The sequence below is a fragment of the Ursus maritimus genome, unplaced genomic scaffold, assembly GCF_017311325.1.
Source record: "Ursus maritimus isolate PB19 unplaced genomic scaffold, ASM1731132v1 scaffold_35, whole genome shotgun sequence".
Lineage (NCBI taxonomy): Eukaryota > Metazoa > Chordata > Mammalia > Carnivora > Ursidae > Ursus > Ursus maritimus.
The window spans coordinates 20,179,212-20,203,764 of NW_024426119.1; the positions used below are offsets into that span (position 1 = coordinate 20,179,212).

Below are 24,553 nucleotides of genomic sequence, written 5' to 3' on the forward strand. Positions count from 1 at the left end.
ACATGAATATGACAGATATCAGGAGAGTCACATGTGAATCTTTGAAGACTAGGAAACACTATTTTTTGTAGAAAAGATTTACTTAACTGGAAAGTTCAGATATTTGTTACATAGGTGAAGTGGTGACATTTTTGGGGAGAGAGAGTATGCAAACTGTCTTCAAATTACAGCGTGTAGCCAGCTCTGTTCTTCTTGAGAGGCCTTGCTGGACTTTGAGCAAGTCAGGATCACCCGTAGTCAAAGCCGTGTGTGGAGTGGGTGGACTATTCTGTCCTTGTCTTTGTTAGCATCAATGATCACAAACTGGGCTAAAAGTCATTGCTGTGTGGTGAATTAACACTGGGCATGGTAATTTCAATGGCTACTGACTGCCTTCTCTAATTGACAGGGAAGCACCCTTTTCCCCATCTCTGGGAGAATACATCCCAGAGGTGTAGATCATGGTAAATCCATTCGTGACATGATCAGTCCCCCCACATTTATGAATAATGACTGTGTCCATTTTCTCCTGTGTTCAGAATCCTCTCAGCATGAGGTCCTCTCTACAGGCAGTAGCGCTCTGGGGGAAGAAGGCCCCTCCGCACAGCATCACTGCCATAATGATCACTGATGACCAGCAAACCATTGTGACTGGAAGTCAAGAAGGTCAGCTCTGTCTCTGGAATCTCTCACCTGAACTAAAGGTTAGTGAAAATGATTCACTTCGAAGCAGACGGCACTCACAAAATAAGCACAACTTGCTTCTACCTGCCATGACGGTGGGAGTTTTGCATGATTGTTAAAAAGGTGCTCCCTGAAGCAATAAATTGGCTTTACTTCTGAATTTGGAGAAAATGAAGTACTATATGATGGATCAAGATCATATTTGAAAATTAGATTATGAATATTGATAATCTTAGCTACCGGCTAAGTGTTATCACCCTTTAAACTATGCTGAGTTTTACCGTTTTACATCCTGAATTATATGTTTAAGTAACTGAACTACAGACATGTAAGTATAATTCTAAAAATTATGGCTCATTAATCTAAACAAAGGGCACTCTTGAAAACCGCTATTAACTAAATGAGTAATATCTTAATTATCTGGGTGTTCCTGTCAGTTTGGCCTTCTTGCTATTCTTTTCGTCTCTGCTTGCGTGTGATTTTTAAAGATCCCATCAGAAAGCTCTAAATCCAATTTACTATTGTCGTCTTCCTATCACAACCTGACCTCACCTAGGATTTGGCCCATTGATTAGCAATTAATTGTCCCTGTCCCAAGTCATAAACATTTAACATATTGGAATAGATATTTGCTTAGTGCTGGCAGCCTCTGGACCCAATTTGAACATTTAAACTAATGATGTACTTAAAGTATACTGCCCTCATTAAGAAGCCTTTTAAAGATCAAAGACTATTTTTAGCCTTTAAAGTTTGTCACTTTAAAACCTAAATTAACAATTAATTGTAATTCTATTTTATAGTGTAATTAATTAACATCTCCCATCACAGAGGACTTACACTACAGGACTGCCAAGAACTGTAAAGCAGACCAGCTCAGCTCAATGTTTATGAACATTCCTGAAAGAAGGAACTGGTGTTGCAACAGCTGAGCTTTGAAAAGTGGCCCTCACATTTATTATCTCCTAGAGATACTTCTGAATGGCTTAAATGGTCTTGCTACCCTTTTTAATGTTTCAAGTATAGTGTTTTCCGGCTGAGTAGTTGTCTTGTAGCACGTAGGTTGCGATAAGCTTAAGAAATTTGGAAGCCTCGCATCTGTATCTTTTTACGTAGGTTCCTGGTATTTACTCAGCATTTGTTCAACATGCATTTATTGACTACGTATTATAAGTTAGGTAGTGTGCTAGGTACCTGCGTCCAAACACAGATGAGAAGACTTGGTGCTGGCTGCGCAGGGGGCTGCAGTGTAGTCGACGAAGGACATAGGCTAATGCAGTGCACTGATGTGATGATACAAGATACTCTGAGTACCTGAAGTGGTGAGGGATTTAGATTAAAAAAAAAAAATTAACTAGCAAGAGCTAACGCCACGTGCTAATTAAAAGCAGTGGCAATATTAAGGGATTTCGAGATAATTTATGCAAGGAGATGACATAATCCTATATTAGTATATTTGTGATTGAGACTATCATTTGGTATTAATGTGAAGGGCATACCAAAGGGAGGGGGAGAGGAGATAAGGGGCAGTGACTATGGTAGGAACTTCTACATTAATTTAGTCAAGAAAATTAAACACAAACAATGAATCATGGAACACTACATCAAAAACTAATGATGTACTCTATGGTGACTAACATAACATAATAATAATAGTAATAAAAAGTTTTTGAATATGAACCAAATCAGTGACAGAGGGGATGAAAAAGAGATGAAAAATGGAAAGATATTAAGAAGAAAGAATATGCAGAACTGAGCCACTGATTGGAGTGTGGGTAGAAGGGCAGGAATAGTTAAAGATACCCTGTAGATTTGGGGTTTGGGTGATGGGTGAGGCTGGTGATGTGACAGTGTCATGGATTTGTAGAAGGAATAGAGGTGATTAGAGAATAGGAATAGGAAGGGAAAGGAGGTGATTTAAGTTTTGGACATCTTGGAGTATCCAGGTATTTATTAGGGGATTGGGAACACAGTCTCAGCTTTTCCCTGTCCGTGGGGGGTGGGATTGCAGGCTACAGGAGAGTAGAGAATAAGCTCTCATGACATGCCCAGGTAATGCATGCTGCTTCCAGGCTCAGGTTCTGACTCCCAAAGACCTCTTCGTGAGGTCTGCCAGTGAGGAGCTTCTCCAAGTTTCATGCTGGAAACTACTTCACTTGTCTTTCCTGGTATTGATTGCTGGTATTTATAACATTTTTAAGCATGGAGAAAGCCGAGCTGAACATCCTCCCAGATATATTCCCTAAGTATTGCTATGTTCTATTTTTCTTCCTATTTAATACTCTGAAGGAAACACAACAGTGACAAAATGAAGGATAACGAGAATAGCAATATTGTGTACAGGAAAAGAATGGAGAGCTTGGTCAAGTTCTAATATTTACCAACTTTCATATGGAGCAAGTGCTATATTCTTTGAACCTTGATTTCTTCATCTGTGAAATGGGCATTAAACCCTGTTCGTAGTTGCATCAGTGCCCGAATATGGTGGATGCTCATCAAGTGTGTTCCCATTTGTGCTCTTGGAAGTTCCTGAGGTGAGGGGTGGGGGTGGGGTGCACAATGAATCATGGAGGTAGAGCCTATGAATAGAAGTAAAGGTCTCCTGGATTTCATCATGACGATGAGTAGGTGTGATGGTGGATTTTTTTGTTGCCTTTACTTAAGGCAGTTCCAGAATATGATAAAATGAAGAGATATAATGAATTGTCACAGTTTAACTACATGTGGGGATTTAGTAGTAGAATGAGGACTCCCATCTACAAAGCAATGGAGTACCATTATGCAATTTTGTCCATAGATTTCTTCCGGGAGAAGAAATCTCCTTGATTTGCCCTAATTCCTTGCTTAACTTGGCCTGTAAAAAATGGAAAGGTGTTAAATTCATAGGGGTATGTGTTCCAGAATTTAGTGATGGGGAAAGATGGTATGTTGTTTTTTGAGATGGAATCATCTGGATTTCCCAGGAAAAAGGTAGAATAAGGTCAATGGTTTTAAGCAACCACAAAACTTCTTCGTAGCTCTTGAAATTTAGTCTAACAACAGATCTTTAGAGAAGCATTTCTGATTGTGATAGAAGTAAGATGAAGGCAGAGAATGATTGTGTTTTGAAGTAATTTGTCCTCACTGTTATGATTTGGTTATCATCTCTGGATATGTCTGCATAGTTCAGAAAAAGCATAATGAATTTTATTCCCCTCAAGACAAGTTTTATTACCTACAAATTTTCTAGTTATTCAAATTAAATTTTTAGTCCCTATTGACAACCTCTTTTCCACTTGAGGGGATCCTGCCTGTCTTTTGTTTTGTAGTTTGATTTTCATAATCTTGTTTTATAAAATAAAGAGCAATAAACATCTTCCACACAGATAATGGAAGAATTAGCCCTTGGTGCTATATTTCTTAATTTATGTACAGTAGAAAGACATTGGCTTTTTCAGCAATAGCTTAGTTAAAATTTTATTTTTAGGGGTGCCTGGGTGGCTCAGTCATTAAGCATCTGCCTTCGGCTCAGGGCATGATCCCAGCGTTCTGGGATCGAGCCCCACATCGGGCTCCTCTGCTGGGAGCCTGCTTCTTCCTCTCCCACTTCCCCTACTTGTGTCCCCTCTCTTGCAGGCTGTCTCTATCTCTGTCAAATAAATAAATAAAATCTTTAAAAAAATTTTTATTTTTAATGTGGAAAAAATTAATTTTTACTATTTCTGAAGCAGGAAACCAAATAAGGTTACGATAAGGTTATAATGGTTACAAAAAAAGGTAATATTTTCCTTGTATTATTTTGTAAACTCATTTCTAAATTCTGAAATTTGCTCATTAATATGCTGCTATCAATTGAGGCACATTTTGTGCATCAGAAACATCAACACTGACTTATTTGTATTCAAAACCTAGATGTTGTAAAACAGGTCTGGCGATTATTTAGGTTTTGTGGTGGATACAAAACCAAAGCCAAAAACAAAAAAAAAATGTGTACAATACATCTCCTATGTCTAGACGTTTATTAAGATTTTTTTAAAAAACTATTTGAGAGAGAGCGGACATGAATGGTGGGGAGAGGCAGAGGGAGAAGGAGAAGCAGACTCCCCACTGAGTAGGGAGCCCGACACAGGGCTTGATCCCAGGACCCTAAGATCCTAACTTGAGCCAAAGGCAGATGCTTAACCAACTGAGCCACTTAACCAACCAAGTGCCCCTGTATCTAGATGTTTATTCTGTGAATTTTGATATGGCATAGATGAGTTTTCCTAAAACCTATGTAGAGCAAAAACATAATGTAACAGGGTTTCCTAATCAGAATTATGAATACTTATATAATGTGATGTTGATATTCGTCAAAAATTTATAGCTGTTTAAAAGCTTACCCTCATCATTTTCAGATTTCAGCTAAAGAACTTCTATTTGGTCATTCGGCTTCAGTAACATGTTTGGCAAGAGCGAGGGATTTCTCGAAACAGCCCTATGTCGTTAGTGCTGCTGAAAATGGGTAGGTAAGATGTGCACAACTTTGTGTTGCCTCTCCCTTTTTAAAACCAACGATGGGGTACAGAATTCGGGGGCTGAAGGAAATCTTAGTGATTTTCATGTTCCTTTAATATAGAGGAAAATTTAGATCTTGAATGGTAGAGTGATTTGTGTGATGATCCCAAGGAACGTGATCAGTACTGTGTCTCCCAATTTAACTCTTTTTTTTTTTTTTTTAAAGATTTTATTTATTTATTTGACAGAGATAGAGACAGCCAGCGAGAGAGGGAACACAAGCAGGGGGAGTGGGAGAGGAAGAAGCAGGCTCACAGCAGAGGAGCCTGATGTGGGGCTCGATCCCAGAACGCCGGGATCACGCCCTGAGCCGAAGGCAGACGCTTAACCGCTGTGCCACCCAGGCGCCCCCTTTTTTTTTTTTTTCTTGCTGGATTAATACCAAAATAAACACTCCAACTTGTGTATCAGGCCTTGTGGCAGCCTCACTGTGTAAAGGGTAACGGCAAATGCCACCTGTTGAAGAATTGAAAACGGAAAAGTCTGGGTGCTTGTCATTTTCCATGGAGTAACTCACTTTGAGCTCTTAAGTAAACCTATCTAAGCCTTCATCATTTTGTAAAACAAGTCAGTAGTTATAATCTTCATGTTACACACTTGTCTGATGTCATTATAGGAGAAGTAGAGGAGAGGGCTCAATGGCAAGTGAGATGGGGTGGGAGAAGAGAAAGGAACATAGACTGTGATTTGGGTGCGGTTTTATGGAAGCAAGGTTTATTCCAATGAAATAGGATTAAGCTGTAAGAAAAAGCCTCACCAATGGAAGACGAGTTGGCCTCTGCTGATGAGTTATTTGCCAAAATAGACTCAGGAATGCGGAATCAGTTCGGCATGCATTTGTGAATCAGGGATTGGATTACTGGTTGAAACAAGAGAACCCCCTCCTTTTTTTGTTTTTAACCTGAGGAGAAAGTATATGGCCCTGAACTCTGAGAACCAAAAGAATAATGAGTGTCCAACTTGAAGAAACTGAATAGTTTAACAAAATATTAGTGAAACGGATATCAAAGAGGTACCTATTCTCATTGTTGACAGCAAAGCCATCATTGTTAAACTTAGAGAGATTGAACTTCGGGTGAGGCTAGAGTGAAATGCCCTGGTACCTTCCTTTCTTAACAATTGCTAGTAGCTTTCATATGCTAGGGCTGCCACAACGCCTGCTACACAAGCTGACATATTTATTGCCAGCTAGAGAATTTGGAAGATGGTGGTTTTTTTTTGTTTTTGTTTTTCCTGAGACTACTTGGAGAATTGAGAAAAATTAATTACTAAATGAGAAATAGCTCTGGAAAGTAACTGAGTTCCAACCTGAGGTTTTTGCCCACAGTAGTCTAGCTCTAAAAAAGAAACTAAGGTTAATGGACATATTCTTGATGATAGATGAATTCAGGTGTACGACCCTGCAAATATGATTATTAAAGAGCCAAGGACTCTGGTTTGGTCTTCCTTTCCCAAGATGATCTGAATTTTCTAGAATTCTATTCCTTCAAGATGCAAAACTTGGCCTGCATCTGTAAGACAGTTTTTAGGCAGTATCTACATTTCAGCTACTGCATACTTAACAAATCCTACTTTAACCTGTTGAAAGTTACTAAACTAACTAGGCTTGGTCCATTATGTCCCAAACAATAATGATTTTTTTAGCTTTGAGAAGACTTGGGAAGTGACTGTAAACTTAGCATTTCTGCTTCCAAAATGTTCAGAGGAGAACCAGAATTGCTGTGATTCAGTTTTTCATTTTTTTCCCAAATTATAGTTCATCAGTAGGCATAAGGCATAAGATTCAGGAATTCCAATGAATTCCAGGATGACTGAAAGGAAATACATACGTGTCGAAGCAACAGAATGCCAAAGAAAAGAAGATCCTGAAAGTGGTTAGTGGGAAAAAACAGTTTATAACAGAATGAAATTAAGCTGACTTCTCAACAGTAAAATTGAAACTAGACAGCAGTGAAATATCTTCAAAAAGTTGAGAGAAAACATCTGCCAACTTAGAATTGCATGTCTAGCAAAAATATCTTCCTAAAAATGAGGTCAAAAATAATAACATTTAGGACAAATACTGAGAATGCTCAGTGCTAACAGATCTTCTATGAGCAACAGAATTCTAAGTGATATTCTTCAGTAAGAAAAGCAATGATTTGAGAAGGAGGAGCTGAAATGGAAGAAGGAATATTGAACAAAACCAGCAAAGTTTTAGGAAGTGTAAATAAATACAGACTATTAGACAACAATGTTTATGTTTCTCCCATGCCCTGCTCCCATACATATATGCACAATCCTAGTCAGCAGTTGCATAGGATAGGGTAGTGACCAGATTCCACATATTCTGGTGTTCTAGAAGTGGGTAAAACTGTTGATTAACTTCGGACTTTAAGCGAGATGTACATGTTGATATGTCCAGGGTAGCTGCTGAAAGAACACATAGAAGAAATAAAAATAAAAGAAATAGAATACAGAACTTCCAACTTGGAAAAGAAAAAAATAATGTTATTTAATCCAAAGGAGACAAAAATAAACGGGGCAAATGGAAAGCACAAAATAAGGTAGTTAAGATAAATCTGACTAAAACCGTAATCTCAATTATACAGAAGGCCTGAGCCCTCTAGTTAAATCACAAAGATTGTCATACAATTTAAAAGACAAAAACAGCATAAGAAAATAGATTAAAAATAAATGGATGGAAAAAGATTTATCAGATGAATACCGACCAAAATAACGTTGAGATAGCTGTATAAATATTTTATATTAATAAATACACACAGTTAGTAAAACCTTAAGGCACAAAAGCCTTGGCATTGATAAAGAGGGTTATTACTTATTAATAAAACTTTCAATCACCAGCAGGAGATGAGACCAGAAAGTTAGGCAGGCACCCAGTCTTAGGGCCTTCTAGAACAGTGTTCCTCCAACCTGAGCTTGCATCAGGACCCCCTGTAGAACTTGTGTAAATACAGATTTCTGGGCGCCACTCCCAGAGGTACAGGTTCAGTAGGTCTGCGCTGAGCTTCAAGAACTTGCATTTTATTTTTAAGAACTTGCATTTCTAACACGGTCCTGGACAATGCTGAGGCTGCTTGTTCAGAGAATATATCTGGTGTAGCGAGTATTCTACAAGGGGGGCAGTAAGAGAAAGTATGATGTCAAGAATGACTTGGGAAACTCATTGGTGATGATACCAGTTATGAGGATAGGAAACTAAGGAGGACAGATGTTATGCTTCATTGTGAATATGAGGAGTGTGAAGTCTTGCAAGTCATCCACGTAGAGAGATATCTAATAGCTAGTTGCATATGGAAATCTAGAGCTCAGTGAACAGGTCTGGGTTTCCAGTGTCATATACATGGTATTCGAAGTGATGGGAGTAGGTAATTCACCCAGAGAGGATGTGAAATGTGAACACGTAAGAAAGCCTAAAACAAAAATCTAAGGAAAATCAGCATTTAAAGCAGCAGAAGAATGGAGCCTGAGAAGGCCAATGAAATCCCAAAAGTATAATGGAAGACAAGAGAAAAGAGAGTTTGAAGAATATAAGGGACTTGGAATTCAAGATGGCAAAACCGTGTTTTTCTATTTCTATTAAAATAGAAATCATAACAGTTTTATAAGCACACAAATATAAGAATAGGAATGGGGCCAAGAGAAAATAGTGTGTTCCTGAAAGTAGAAAAGTGGACAGAAGAATGGTAACTGATCTGTTTATCCACTGGGTGAATTTTTTTATTGAGGCGCTAAGGTGGGGATGTAGAACTGAATAAGGAAAAAAGGCCTTTTCTCCAGGAATTCAGTGGGAATTTAGCAATTTTGTAACTTTGTATGTTGTAGATACTTTCCTCTGGGTTCTTTTCAGTGAAATTAAAAAATCAAGAATTTAAAAACTTTGGGGCGCCTGGGTGGCACAGCGGTTAAGCGTCTGCCTTCGGCTCAGGGCGTGATCCCTGCGTTATGGGATCGAGCCCCACGTCAGGCTCCTCCGCTATGAGCCTGCTTCTTCCTCTCCCACTCCCCCTGCTTGTGTTCCCTCTCTCGCTGGCTGTCTCTATCTCTGTCGAATAAATAAATAAAATATTAATAAAAAAAAAAGAATTTAAAAACTTTGAAAATTGTTAAACTTTTTTTTATAATTCAAGGTGTTTAATCTCTGTAGAAATGTTGGGAATAGTATTTCAAAAGGAAAAGAAGAATGTACATTTTAATAGTCAATTTACCTATGTTCTTATTAAGTATGTAACTTGTCCAGTTCCAGCTAAAATGTCAATGCTGCTTTTGATACACACACACATTTGCTTTCTTTCCTTAAAAAGAATTTATAGGCAAAGAATCAGTTTTTGCTTTGTGGTATTTTTGTATTTCTCTCTCTCTCTTTTTTTTTTTTTTAAGATAGAAAATAAGATGATAAGAAAACAAATAGGGAAAGCATTAGATTCCAAGAGAGTTTAGAAACATTAGCATCACTGAGAGAGCTTTTACTGATGCCCAGGCTCCAACCTTGAAAAATATGATTTAATTAGTGGGGCTTGATGTCTGGGTTGGGTCCCAGACATCAGTATTTTTAAAAAGTTCCCTGATAATTCTCATGTACAGCCAGTTTAGAACCACTGGTTTAGAGATAGACTTACCTAGAAACAGACTAACTGACCAAGAGCTTTGCAAAACAGATATGCCAGGACCTCAACCCAGAGCCGCAGAATTAGAATCTCTGTGGACAATTTTTGAAATATGCACAGGTGATACACAGCTAGAGTTGAGAACCATGCTAATAAACTCCAATTCCTTGTGAAGCTAAAATTTTATATTAATAGCAAGTTAAGGTTCTATTTTTTTTTTTACCTTTGAGATATATTATTTCAGTTTCTACCTCCTTCCCAGTTTTATTTTTCACGCACACACACACACACACACACACACACCCACACACACATTTTCCCCTTGTTTTACTGAGTTTTCATATTACCTCAAATCCTTTTTGGAATAAAGTCAGATATAAACAAAGAAAAAACTTACGAATATTTTGTTTCTATATCCAGAACAGGGTTTGTCAACCTCAGCACTAATGACATTTTGGAGCACCGGAGAAGTCTTTGTTGTGGGGCCATCCTGCACATCCTAGGATATTTAGCAGCATGGCTGGCCTTTCCCCACTAGATGGCAGTAGTGTGTTCCTAGTGGGACAATCAGAACTTATCCCTTACCATTGTCCAATGTCTTTGGGGGGCAAAATCGCCCTAGGTTGAGAACCACCGATTTAAAGATTGATTTCCAGGGTTTGGCCAGAAAAACGAAAACAAAAAAGTCCAGCAAACAACAAATGCATCTAGGATTTACTATTATTAATTCATATCTTTTGCTTCTTAATATCAGCTTCTCCCTTTAAAGCCAATAAAGCTTTCATTTATTCTTTCATGGAAAGTTTTGCTTATGTGTTGAAAGTGTCAGAACTGAAGGATATTGCCAAACAACTCCGAAACAGCCATTCTGGTTTTCGTGACCTGAAATCATGTAGATTTAAATTGTCCTACGCCGGATGATATATTTTGTAGCTGTATTTCATAATTTTATGTACATCCTTGTAACATGTAGGAAAGCAAGTCAGAGTTTTCTAAACAACGAGAATTTTCTAAATATGTAGTGGGAGGTGTGATTTCAGCGTTTCAGGATAAGCCAAGAAATAAACCCTATCAATGGTAGACCAAATGTAGCCTCTTGGTGGCGCTGTTTATTTTTATAAAAATGATACCTCACCTCCAGGAGATGCAGCTCTTGATGCATTATGCTTTTCAGAATATGTAGTTTAAGTTCAGTGAAATAAACCATTTTCAACAGGATGCGGTTTCCATGGAAAGATTGTTGTATTGTCACTCTAACAGACTGTGATAGCTGGATCCACACAATTTGGTTTAGGTCAGGTTGGCGCTGAAGTAAGGTTTGTAGGCTGGCGGCAGGGTGTAATTACCCAAACAAAAAGACACAGATACGGTATGTCATCCCTGCTAATGACCACGACATTTTCTTGCTCAGTAATCTGTAACAAAAAGCCACATAAACGATCAGGTTGCATTTAAGTGCAGCACTAAAGAAAAACTTGGTGACACAAAAATTATTTCAGCCAATTGAGTAGAAATGACAGAGAATAATACAAAGTTATCTGTGCTAGGGAGATGTGTGTTTGGAATGTCACCAATGGACAGTGCGTGGAGACGGCCACACTTCCTTACAGGCACACTGCAATCTGTGTAAGTACCTTCCCCGCCTTCAGAACATTTCTGGATTCTGGAAACTCCTTTAGAGCATTTGCTAAGCACACCTTTAAAGAAAGGTCTTTGGAGGATATTCTTTTCTTTGATTTTTATTTTGTCCCTGGAGTAGGATAGTGTCAGTTATCATCTGTTATTTTGGCATTTTTCTTTCCCAAAAGTGACTATTCAAGCTTTTTTTTTCTAATTCTTTATTTCTGTATCCACTAAACAGAAGATTCGAAAGACAATTTTTAATTTTTTCTTAGTTACACTCACAGCACACAGACACACATAGAAAGATACAGTTGTAATGACATGCTATTTTATAAAGCAAAAAAGTTTTTTTTTCTCTTCAATTTTAACCTGTTTTGGGGTGGATAGGGTCTTAATTTCTGAATTTCTTATTTATGAAAAGATAACAGAAAGTATAGCCGTACCTTTATAATCATCTTCCAATATTTAAAACGGATTTTGGCTTTTGGTAGATGGACTCCAACATATAGGTAAGGCATTGCATTATGCCAATGGTGCTTATAGTATTTTTTATATTTCACTCGTTGCTTTTGGCATTGATGACTTGCACTGCAATATTCATGAAGTCCTTTCTGGGACCAAAACCTGCACAGTGAGAGAATTTGTCAAGAGTACAATATATTACTCAATCTTTGATAAAAGCTGTTCTCAAAACTTACTTGGCACAATTCCTCACACACTCTTCAAATGCTTTTCTTTCTTCTTAACATACAGTAATGTTGCTAGGAGAAGGAATCTGATTTTTTTGTTGTTGTTTAATTCTACGTAGCATTCTAGAAATAAAACAGTTGTGAGCTTTCCATAACTTGGAATAAGATTCTTTCTTCCTAAAAGATCCCCCTTCCTGCAGAAAAATGGTGAATTACCAATGAGACTAAAGTCCCAAATCAATGCTTCAAAAGTATGGAATAATTGAACTAAAAGAAATTTTACTTGTTATTCGGTAGCAAGTAAATACTTTAATTGAATAGATGCTAAAACTAAAATCCAGAGAAGTCTTCACCGTAGCCCAAATTATGTTCATTGCTAGTAATAATTAACTCTTTGCTTTGAATTCCATTTTCATAGTATTACCACTGCTCGTTCCGGATGACTGGGGAAGGCTGGCTTTTGTGTTGTGGAGAATATCAAGATGTTCTTATCATTGATGCCAAAAGCTTGGATGTTATTCACACTTTTACATCATCTCAGTCTCCTGATTGGATCAACTGCATGTGCATTGTTCACTCCATGAGAATTCAAGGTAAGAGTTGGCCATTATATGACACTAAGAGAGTGCATACAGAAATATCACTTTTGAACAATTTGTTAAACTAATGCGCCAGAGTTCAAAATACTTCTTTATGTTTACCTGTTACGTTATGTTTACCTGAGGACGGTTCTCTAAGCCAGATCAGGAAAACTGAGAACACCCATGTCAGTGGTTCAAGTCATTACAAAGTCAGCAAAAGGTCGAGATGAAATGAAAAGAGGACACTGTTTCCATGACCCAGGTCATTGGTACATTTCAAGAGTGACAACCAGGCATTTGTTGTGGATTAGCAAAACTCTCGGAACTTTTGCCTTGCTGTATCTTCTGGATATAGAAGAGAAATCAGATTCCGTAATGAAGGAAAGCTGGCTCCTTGTTTCTGAAATAGGAAGGTGTAATATTGACAGTATAATGATTTTCAATGTAGTTCTGCTCTTAGTGGCATTCTTCTGTTACATGGGGGTCACTCTGAAATTTTAAAACCAATTTAAAATGTGATCTAAAATGTTTATTTTTTATTAAAAAAAATCAAAAAACCCAAGGCTCAAAATTTTCCACCTGTGTAACCCTGTGTAATCCTTAAACGACTATGCTATGATCTTTACAGCAATCAGTTATAACAGAGGTCAACTTACATGTGACCTTTATTGTTCTTACAGAAGATTCTCTCTTGGTGGTATCAGTAGCGGGTGAGCTCAAAGTATGGGATCTCTCTTCATCTATCAACAGCATTCAGGTTGGCTTGTGAAACTCTTGTTTTTTATTCTCTAATATCAAGTATAGTTATTGATTTTTTTAAATTATAAGGGTGCTACCCATTCACTGTTAAGAGTTCAAATAATATTGAGGCGCCTGGGTGGCTCAGTCAGTAAGCATCTGCCTTCAGCTCAGGTCATGATATCAGGTCCTGGGATCCAGCCCCACGTAGGGCTCTGCACTCAGCGGGTAGTCTGCTTCTCTCTCTCTCCTTCTCCCCTCTGCACCTCCCCCCTCCACCTCGTGCTCATGTGCATGCACTCTCTCTCAAATAAATAAAATCTTTAAAAAAAAAAAAAGAGTTCAAATAATGTAGAAGTGTATAAATTTATATCCATTTACTTCCCCCATCACTCCTCCAAGGGGTGGGCATTGGTAACAATTAGATTGTATCCTTCCAGCCTGTTGTCAGGACATATACAAATATTCTTTTTATACACACACACACACACACCTGTGCACACACACACCTGTGCACACACACACGTTGGTTACATTTTAAAAGAAATTCATAAATCTGTCATAGAAGAATATCTTTCTGACCCTTACAGCAGAAATAAAGACCCTTTCTTCTGAGGATATGTGAGTGGTGGCCGGGAGGTAACAGTCAACAGCTGCGGGTCACATGCACTGAGAGTCCAGTATATTTACCTGCTCCCTGCATCAGGCTACAAGTTGAGGTGGCGGATGACAGAAAAGTCATAATATTTATGCTGATGATAAAATTGTTTCAGCTGCGCTATGCTCTGAGCTCGCCTTTGGAATTTTTTGGTTGGGGAAGCCTAGGAATTGTGTTGGCATAATGAGCCCAAGAAACACACACTAGCATTATCAGAAACGTACTGTGAATATAGTATTCTAGGTGTCCTATTTTGGCCACTCCTTGATTTTTTTTTCAAAGCATTTTATTCATTTTTCTATTTTAGCAATTAAGGTACTACAGGGTTTTTTTTTTTTAATATTTTACTTTCTTTGTTTTATCTCTCTGCCATGTCTGAAAATTAGAAACTTACTCATATCTGTACATTCTCAGCATCCCAGCACAGTCCCTACAGAATGATTATATGAGGAAACCTGTTCATGGTTTCCTTTGCAAAGTAAATTATTAGTTCAGAAAACTCAAAAGGAAACTGGGGTAGAAAAATTGGTGTGATGTACTTGAGGTGTATGAGGGGACAAGTCTTCTCGTACAGTCATGTATAAATTACCTAGAACTAGTACTAAAATGTTCTCATTCCTTTTGAAGGAAAAGCAAGATGTCTATGAAAAGGAATCCAGATTTCTTGACTCCTTGAACTGCCGGACAATACGATTTTGCACATATACAGAAAGACTTTTACTGGTGGTATTTTCTAAATGTTGGAAGGTATTATAAAATAACAAAATAATTACCAGTGATATACAAATGTCATTTTTTCTTGCTCAGTGCAATAATTATAAGAATATGATTTAAATACGACACAAACTCTATAATATTATTATCAGAGCATGGAATTATTTGTGTTTCATAGCCCCTTTTATCAGTGTTCCTCTCCCTGCGCTCAGCTCTTTTGCTTCTCAGGAGAATATATGTCTAAAATATATATCCTAATTTTATTAATAACAAAGTATTGTGATAGTGAGTATTTATCTTTAGATTATTTTTAAAATTTGATGCCTGCACTTTAGAACTAAAAAGAAAACTAATACTTTTCACCTACATACGTTGATTTTATTTTGAGGCTTTTTCTGCTTAGTCACTACATTCATTTTTAAGGAATATACATTCCTTTCTTGTGACTATAGTCACTGGCCTCTCCAATAAGAAAGAAAAACTGTTATTATATCATTTGATGGCGTCCTTTTTTTCTTTAATGTTCCATATAGCTGGCCCAGTTGACAAGACCATATTGTCTTAATTTATATGCTGATAATATACTTTTGAACAAAAATATAAAGTATGTGGTCTAACGAGATTTCGGCTGTATAAACTTTTTTGTGTAATAAATTTTCAAAATTTAAAGTTGGGCTACCATATGGAAGAAATAAAATTATATATATGTTTTGGAATTTTTTGGTCTCTGTGCTTAATGGGCAGATTCTGGAATGGCACAAAGCTTATTCACTGAAACCTACCTTAATATAAATGTGAAAAAATAAGTACCAGTAAAATATCATCTTGGTACATGAGTACAGTGTGCCCTGTTAGTAATAGTTAATATATTGTTGCATTAACACTGCCATCTAAATGGTCTTGATAAGCATAATTTATCTTTCATCTCATTGGCAGATTAGATTAAAAGCTTTTGTTAACGTGTGTCATTTATTTCGTATTTTAGGTTTATGATTATTGTGATTTTTCCCTTCTGCGGACTGAAGTTAGTGGAAGCGGGCAGTGTTTTGCTGGGGGAGAGGTGCTTGCGGCTCACAGAATCATCGTCTGGACAGAAGATGGTCACAGTTACATCTATCAGCTGCTGAACAGGTGGGCTCAGATGGGAGCGGCTTACAAAACATTCAGGTAGAAAATGAACTTTGGGAGGTTTATTATGGAAAAATCCCTGCATGCCACCCGTGATCAAAAACCAGAACAAAACAACTTTGGCACTAGAAGATTTACTCTGGGCTTGTAGGCTTCAGCCTTTGTATAAAACAGCAGGGGATGAAGGAATGAGATTAACCATGTATAACTTGTACAGCTGGTGCTGGGTTTTCAAAAAGTCACTTGTAATTATTAACCCAACAATTTCTAACTAGAGTTTAGAAACTTGAATGGTACCATCCAGCTTTTGAAAGTGGGAGGAGGAAAAAAAAAAAAAAACAACAACGAATAAAGAACCCCAAAGTTCTAAATTCTGCTTTTTATTTTTCGCCATGCAGCGGGCTTTCCAAAAGCATATACCCTGCTGATGGAAGAGTGCTCAAAGAGACCATTTATCCTCATTTACTGTGCTCTACTTCTGTGCAGGAAAATAAGGTAATGCCAGGAGAGAGTGACTGCCTGCAAACTGTCACTCCGCATCTCAGATAAGTGTTGCTTTGTCTGTAACAGAGTCGGACTTGAAAAAGTTGAAGAATCACAGCAAGTTATCAATGAGAAAATCAAATCCAGCTATTAATGGGTACTGAAGAGAAAACATTGCCTTTGAAAAATGTATTTTTTAAAGTCTGATTACACAATATGTATTTATTATAGAAAAATTACCAAAGTTAAAAAAGGAGGAACGGAAATTCTTAATTTTGCCACTATAAATATTCATGAGGGGTATTTTTATGTGTTTACTTATTTTAATCAGGAAAATTTCAAATATTTAAAAAGTTGCAAGAATAGGACAGTGATCACTCATCTACCCTCTACCTAGATTCATCAGTTGTCAACATTTTGCTATATTTATTCTCTCTCTCTCCCTCTTTCTACACACACACACACACACACACACACATTTTTCACTGACTCTTTGGATAAATGGTTTGATATAAAATTATTACCATTTTGATGTGGCTAATCCAGTTTTTAAACTTTATCAAATGGTTTATATCCTGCTTTTTTTAACTCAGTATTTATCATTTTTTGCATATATTTAGCTCTTCTTCTGAATAAATTTTCTTGCTAAAACAAATATAATTGTGATTCCTGGCAGAGATGAGGATATAATTGTGTTTTTACTTGACCGAATTATGTCCTTTGACACTCTATGTAAAGTGTCTATAAAATAAGTCATTTTATTTTAGTAGTGCTAACCAAAGTGGGGCTTTTGTTGTTGTTGTTGTTGTGTTAACCTATGGGCTTGGTCATCAGTTAATTATTCAAAGAAGTATTTCATGGAGAATGGAGGTGTTTGGATTACTGATGTGTCAACCAAGGAAGCATGTTATTTTTTTACAAAGTGATGGTTTGCTTAATTAGGTAGCATTGCTGTTGGAGATCCTATAGTTCCCGTGATTGTCCTTTTAACATGTCATCAAGGTTTTGTTGCAAAAACTTGATTAAGAAGCTGCCAGCCAAAAATGAGAACTCTAAGTGCCACCGAAGCATAGGCAAACTTTAGAATTATGGCATCAGGCACTATTTCTAAAGTCATGTGTGCATGGTAGTCGAGTCTTGTTTTGCTGTTGGTCATAAAAGCAGTATTGTGGCTTACCCAGAAAAGCATTTTTAGATATTTTTTAAAGGACCTGCCTGCCCATTCTTTTAGCTCCACAGTTTTCCCTAAAAGCTAAAATATAAGTAGTGTCCTTTAAGAGCTTCCAGTCGGCTCCAGATACCAGTGCTATACACAAATAATGTGGAAAAAGCACAGCAGTAACAAATTAACCTAAAAAATACCAGTCTTAGCGGAAGCCGTCTTATTAGGTTCCTCAAAATGTAAAGACATAGATTTATGGGTCTTCTATCAATAGTTCTTGTTTACACAACTTCAGTTACTTCTTTATCTTAAAAGTGGAAGTACTTGGACGCCAGTGAAATATGACGAGAATAATTGGAAACTTAAAGAAGCTGGTCTGCCCACCTTACACCTTTGCTTGCCCTTTGTCCATCAAGAAATTAAAGTCTGACATTATTCTCCTTATTCAAAACATCCCCGATATTCACTAAATATAAGACTTACTGGTTTCTCCTGCAGTTAGAAGGTAACATTTTGGTTGATGAGTTTGGTAAATAAAATGAGTTTAGAAAAGGGGATTCTATAAATACGCAGGATTAAGTCGACTCTTCTTTTGGAATGACACTGTTGAATTACATGTCAGTGTTTGACAGTAACGTGTTTTCAGAGTTACCATTTGTCGTGCTAGGAACATATCTGCTGATGGAGTTGTAGTAGCAAGATGGGACTGCCCCTTCCTCTCAGTACTTTGTGAAAGTCTCCCAGCTTCAGATCACAGCTGATGATCACTGAGGCCTGTGACAGGGGTCCTGGTTGTTGAGATGAGGTACTGGGCTTTCCAGGGTGTTAGCTATGGAGTAACTCTGCAGTGCTGAGGTGGGAGTAGCTGGCGTAGAAACAGCCTGAGGTTTGCCGACGGGGAATTGGGGTGCATGAACTAAGAGTAATGACAATGATGGTGATGTTAGGCAACTTGTTCAGAGAGGTTAATTCCTAGGATTTGAACCTAGGCCATTTGGCCCCAGAGCCTGGCAGTGGGACTTGGGAGCAAGTTTCTCAGTTGTTCTGAAAAGTGGATAATAAGAATGGTTAATACTCACTGAGTATGTACCACAGACACGCCACCATTCTAAGCACCTCACCTTCAGCAACTGACAGCAATCCCATATAATAGGTGCTTTTATTGGCCTTCTTCGACAGTTAGGGAGAATGAGACACAGAGAGGTTAAGTAAATTGTCCAGATCAAGTAATTGGCTCTTTTAATAGAGTTAGTATGTGCTAAACCAGGGTTTGAATCCGGGCAGTTAACCCAAGAGGATTCACTCTTGAAGACTATTTTATTACTCTTGGAGGTACTCCCTCTTGGAGGATGAGTGCTCCTTGTGATGTGTGTGGGGTGCCGTGATGAAAAATCAGAATTCGTACGGTAAGAGGCTCTGAGGAGGTGTGCAGGTGAATAGCAGAACAGGAGAGGGAACCACTGGGAAGGATGAGGGCGGAGGCGACAAGGAGTTGGGTGTGAGCAAGTGAGGGCAGAGGGGATGACAGCAGCCCAGGACCGTGAGCCACGGTGCCTGGAGCTGTGAGGGCAGACGCATGCTGCCTGCCACCAACCCGAATAACCACCCCACCTCCCTGGAGCTTCATTCCCACGTCAAAATCCGGAGGGAGTTGGACTAGTCAGTGCTAAGATTCCTCAAGGTCAGGAGAGTTTGAGAAGCCAGTTTACCCAAAGTTTATCAACACCGTTTCTAACCCTACAAAGGTGATGGCCTGAAAAGTGTAGACTCCAAAGTGCCTTCTGCACCTTAAAAAAAGAAAAAAAAAAAAAAGATTTATTCAGAGAACTGACTTCATTTGAACTGTTTCTCTTCTGCAACGCTCTCATTTTGGGAGACGATAGAGGATTGCGCATCTTGTTTGCATGGTTTTGGATTCCTGTCTTTTTCTCTTCCCGTCTTGGTTTTCTTACCCCCACAACAGGAATAATAACAATGTTTACTTACTTGGCAGCTTTGTTGTAAGGATTAAGTAGAGCAGTGTTTTGGCCTTTACTATTCTCTACAGATATAGTATAGAATCTTTCCAATAATACATCAAAGTCTTGACCTTCAAGCCTCTTTTCTGACTAGGAACTATCACTTTCATAGACTTCTTTAATTCTAGCACCAGCGGTTGGCTTTCTTTCCAGGGTGCCTTTTATTCGTAGATCAAAAGAAGTGTTTGTTTTTGTTTTTATAATCACTTAATGATTTTGATCCCTTGTGCAGAATCTCTCTATGCAAGTCTGCCCAAAGAACACCTACGCTGCACTGAGATACTAGAGAGATCCTAGACCCATTCACTAGTAAAAGCCTATCTTCCAGAACTCTGGTGCCCAATATTCCTACTCTGCCTCAGCAAAATTATAACTTCATGCACATAAATATATAATATGTCTTAATATAAACGATAACTATATATTTATTTATATTAATATAATATTTGTTTCTTTGTTTACTTATTTATTTATATGTTATGGACTCTTTTATGTGTGGCCACTTAGGATATTTAAAATCAAACATACTCAATCTGAAAAATAGTCAACAGAAAGTAGAAAGTATATTAATAAGACAAAATTACCATACAGATATTAGTTGTTGCTATTTTCATTGACGATTGGAGCTGAAGGGGCCATAAAGATAATCAGGCCTCCTTAGTGGGAAGTAGAGTATGGTCATGAAGTCATGGACTCTTGAGTCAGAATTATTGGACTCCAAAGCATGTTGCTGTCTGTTAGCACTCTGGGTAAATCAACGTCTTCACTCTCAGTTTATTCGTCTGTAAACTGGAGACAGTGATAGCATCAACTTCACAGAATTATTGTGAGGATTATTTAGCTGAATGGATGGAAAGCCCCTAACAGCGTGTGTCACACATACACAGAACAAGTTCAGTAAATGTTAAATATTCTCAGTAACTCTCCGAAGTCTAGCTGATGACTTTGCTTCTATTTTATAAAAAATTGTTCTGTCTTGAGTAAGAGATTATTTCAGTTAAGTTACTTGGAATTTTTGAAAGACCAGGAAACAAACGGAAACAGTTTAGTTCATCTATGAAGTCCTGTCCCTCCATTTTAAAACGGTGGTTGTCATTTTATATTTAGATATTTTTTCTACATAAAAGCTAACTTTTTGTTTTGAACCAGAGCCTTTCCTTTGTTATGGGCTACATGAATGAACGGAAAGAGCCTTTTTATAAGGTACTTTTCTCCGGAGAAGTCTCAGGAAGAATTACTTTGTGGCACATCCCTGATGTTCCTGTATCCAAGTTTGATGGTTCTCCTAGAGGTAAGACAATTTCTAACCTATTTCTAATCACATGTCTTCTGAGAACGAGTTTATGATTAACTCAGTGTTTTTCTCATTTGAGTCACACGAGGCTACGAATAAGACAAATTTTCTCATGTACAACTATGCATTAGATGTCAACATAAAGGTAGGTATAAACATTTTTTGTTTTTGTCTTTGTTTTGGGGGGGGGGCGCAGAGAGAGAGAGAGAATCCCAAACAGGCTCCACACCCAGCCCAGAGCCCAAAGTAGGGCTTGATCTCACGACCCTGAGACCATGACCTGAGCCGAAATCAAGAGTTGGATGCTTAACCGACTGAGCCACCCAGGCTCCCCAAACATGATGTTTATAGATCTTGTACAATAATACAACCAATATAATTCAAATGAACATCAACTTAACAGGAATGGTGTTTTATTGAAATGAAATGAGCGCTTGCAGCATGAATGTAGGATAGGCTGATACACCATACTCATGTTTTTGAATTTGTCATGCCCATATACTGTACCTTTTCAGCCAATTTCTCTGTTGGTGGTATTGCAGCTGCTTGGAATTACAGGCACAGATATAAACTTGGCCACTAAAACATTTAGCATTTGCTTACTTTAGTTTTTCATAGAATACAAAACTGAGATTATTAGAGTAAACGTTATTGTGGAGAACCTTCAAACTCCTGAGACCACGTATTCCAAATTGGGGAAGGCTGTTTTACTCTTTTTCCCTTTTACCCAAGTCATTAAGTCATCTCTGTGAATCCTTGTCTGGGGCACAGCAGAAACAAGGTCCTCAATACTTAATTTCTAGCAAATTTCCACTATTTAACAAATCTACCAGTATAACTTTTAGTGTCTTTGTCCCAAATGCTTTCAAAATGGTTCATAATAGTCCTAGGTTAATAAGAAATGGGTCAAAAAATAGATGGAGAACTTAGTACAGCGTATGGAAAAGTTTCTCACAAGTTCAGTTTAAGACTTAAAATACATACCAGGGGCCCCTGGGTGGCACAGCGGTTAAGCGTCTGCCTTCGGCTCAGGGCGTGATCCCGGCGTTACGGGATCGAGCCCCACATCAGGCTCTTCTGCTAAGAGCCTGCTTCTTCCTCTCCCACTCCCCCTGCTTGTGTTCCCTCTCCCGCTGGCTGTCTCTATCTCTGTCAAATAAATAAATAAAATCTTTAAAAAAAACAAATAAAATAAAATACATACCCTGCCCCTGCTGAGGCCACCTGATGGTGACCCTAGGATTTTTCACGTATGTTCCACTGCCAGCAGCAGAATTAAGTTAGCATCTAGTTAACCTTCTTTATAATTAGAACCATAGACATCTACGACAGCGTTTGATGCTTGTCTCAGGTTTGGACTCTAGGTTTTCATAGTCATTGTGGCATATGTACTGCAAGACCAGGGGTCTCTTTCATAGAGAGGTAGGTTGGCTTTGACTTGCCCTCTTTGCTCCTGCATCCAAGCTTCTCTCCCTTCCTGAGCCTACTTGAGGCCCAGTTCAAATGGTTGGGTAGCATGCTATGTAAAAGGATAACCAGTGTTCTTGGTACTCATAGATAATTGTCTGGGGTGGGGTGGGGGGTTGGTATGATTTTCATACCCTTGATATTTAAAGAATACATTTCTTCCATTTTCCTCACATAACTAATAGACCCTCAGTTTTCCTTCTTAATATTGCTGAGACACACAGAGAACTTAGGAGATTGGACCACCACTTTACATCATTGCAAGACTTTCTCAGTTCTATTCAGTTGACCTAAGTCTAAAATGAATGCACTAATACACACCTGTTCTTCTGAGGCTCCTTGAAGGACAGAGGACCGATGAAATAGCATTTGGAATAAAGACAGTAGATGACAGGAGAACTCTTCTGCGGATAGCCACTGTTAGAATGGCAAAAGAGCCTCTTAGGTACCCCAAGGGATGGTTCCTTGATAACATTTTCCATATCTGTGATGAATTTAAAAACTGAATTTTCCCTTTTTCGTGTGTTTTCCTTTTAGAAATACCAATAACTGCCACCTGGACCCTTCAAGATAATTTTGATAAGCATCATACCATGTCACAAAGTATTATTGACCATGTCTCTGGAACTGGAACAGTGGGAGTCACTTCGTCAGAGTATGTTCCAAGTCTTGATAAACTAATATGTGGCTGTGAAGATGGGACAATTTTCATTACACAGGCTTTGAATGCTGCCAAAGCAGGACTTCTAGAAGGCGGTTCTTTATTAAAAGGTCATTGAATTTTATTTAACCCTATTTATTTAATTTCCTTAAGCTTCAACTTTAACAAATTATACTAAGAAGATTCCTGAAGCTTAAAAAATTTGCTGACATTTGCTAATCAATGTGTATATATTTTAATATTAAAATAAAAACATCTAGTTTTTTTTTAAAGTCAATTGGAAGGTTATACAATGAGAAATATGTTTCTCTTCTTCCTTGATCTTCCAGCTCCCTTCAACAAAGGTGACTGCTAATAAGTTTCTTTATGCCCTCCTCAAAATTTTCTATGCATATACAAGTACATACCAACATACTAATATGCATTCTTTTAATAATATTATACAAATAGAGGCATAGTCTATACACTTAACTGACATTTCCTGAAGTGTATCTTAATAAAATATTTTGGAGCACATTCTTTATGAGTTCCATTTAAATGACTAATAATAATCAAATTTTAATTTTTAAAAAATCTATTAATGGGTGTTTCAGTTTTTCTAGTCTTTGGCTACTGGAGGCAATGCTGAATTTACCATCTTTGGACATACATGTGAGGAGATCTGAGTATTAATTCTCAGGAGTAGAATTACTGGGTCGACATCAGTATTTTAATTTTGAAAATATATCTAAAATGTTCTCCGAAGAGCATGTATCTGTGTACATGGGTGTCCACTAACAGCCTATGAAAATGCCTTTTTCCCCACACCCGAGCTAACTTTGTGTGCTATTAAACTTTTTAATGTTTGCCAATCAGGAGAAAATGGTATCTTCCTGTTTTAATTTTTTATTTTTTTGTAAATGAAATATAAATATGTTCTTATACATTTTTGTGCATTGCAACGGTGAATACCTATTAAATAAATACTGTTGTGGAGTAAGTGTAGTTGTGTAGATATGTCTAATATTTTTTAATGCATGGATCCTAGTAGATTGCAAGGTCCTTAAGAGCAAAGGCCAAATCTCACTTTTTAAGGCACATCTTGTTACTGTTCTCAGCTTACTTTGGCTGCTTACTAAATGCTACTATCTTATGTTCAGTGATTACCTAAGATAGAGGAGTGAACAGCAATGAACAGAGGGCAGGTAACATACTGCTCCACAGCTCAATGGCTGCTGTTAAAAGTTAGTGAAAAAGCTTAAGACCTTAGCATTTTTTATCTAGGCTGATATTGTCTTATCCATAAAACAAGCACAAACATACATTTGACTTGAACATTTGAATTAATATTCATCGTGGTTTGCTAAGGGATATAAAGTGAGGATGTGCCTCATGGAATAAAAATAACTAATGATTCTTTAGTAGAAGTAATAATGATTCTTTGGGACTCTTTGTCAATCTGAGTAAAGAGGGTTTGTGGTCGTTGGTCTTCTCCATTTTTTTTTTTTAAGTTTAGCTAATGCCGTAAGAAGCAGTACAGAAACTGGGCGTCAGT

At 37.7% G+C, this 24,553-nt stretch overlaps 1 protein-coding gene across 1 annotated transcript in view; it reads left to right on the forward strand.

The window, feature by feature from the left end:
- Positions 1 to 530: 530 nt before the first annotated feature.
- The window catches only part of WDR72 (WD repeat domain 72), a 193,623-nt gene continuing 169,600 nt past the window's right edge, over positions 531 to 24,553 (forward strand). Inside the window, exons 1-10 of the mRNA XM_008705988.2 lie at positions 531 to 683; positions 5,037 to 5,143; positions 11,351 to 11,429; positions 12,534 to 12,708; positions 13,377 to 13,453; positions 14,720 to 14,839; positions 15,792 to 15,937; positions 16,333 to 16,429; positions 20,747 to 20,888; positions 22,896 to 23,129. Coding sequence (XP_008704210.1) covers positions 531 to 683; positions 5,037 to 5,143; positions 11,351 to 11,429; positions 12,534 to 12,708; positions 13,377 to 13,453; positions 14,720 to 14,839; positions 15,792 to 15,937; positions 16,333 to 16,429; positions 20,747 to 20,888; positions 22,896 to 23,129 — 1,330 coding nt within the window. The remainder of the gene's footprint in view (positions 684 to 5,036; positions 5,144 to 11,350; positions 11,430 to 12,533; positions 12,709 to 13,376; positions 13,454 to 14,719; positions 14,840 to 15,791; positions 15,938 to 16,332; positions 16,430 to 20,746; positions 20,889 to 22,895; positions 23,130 to 24,553) is intronic.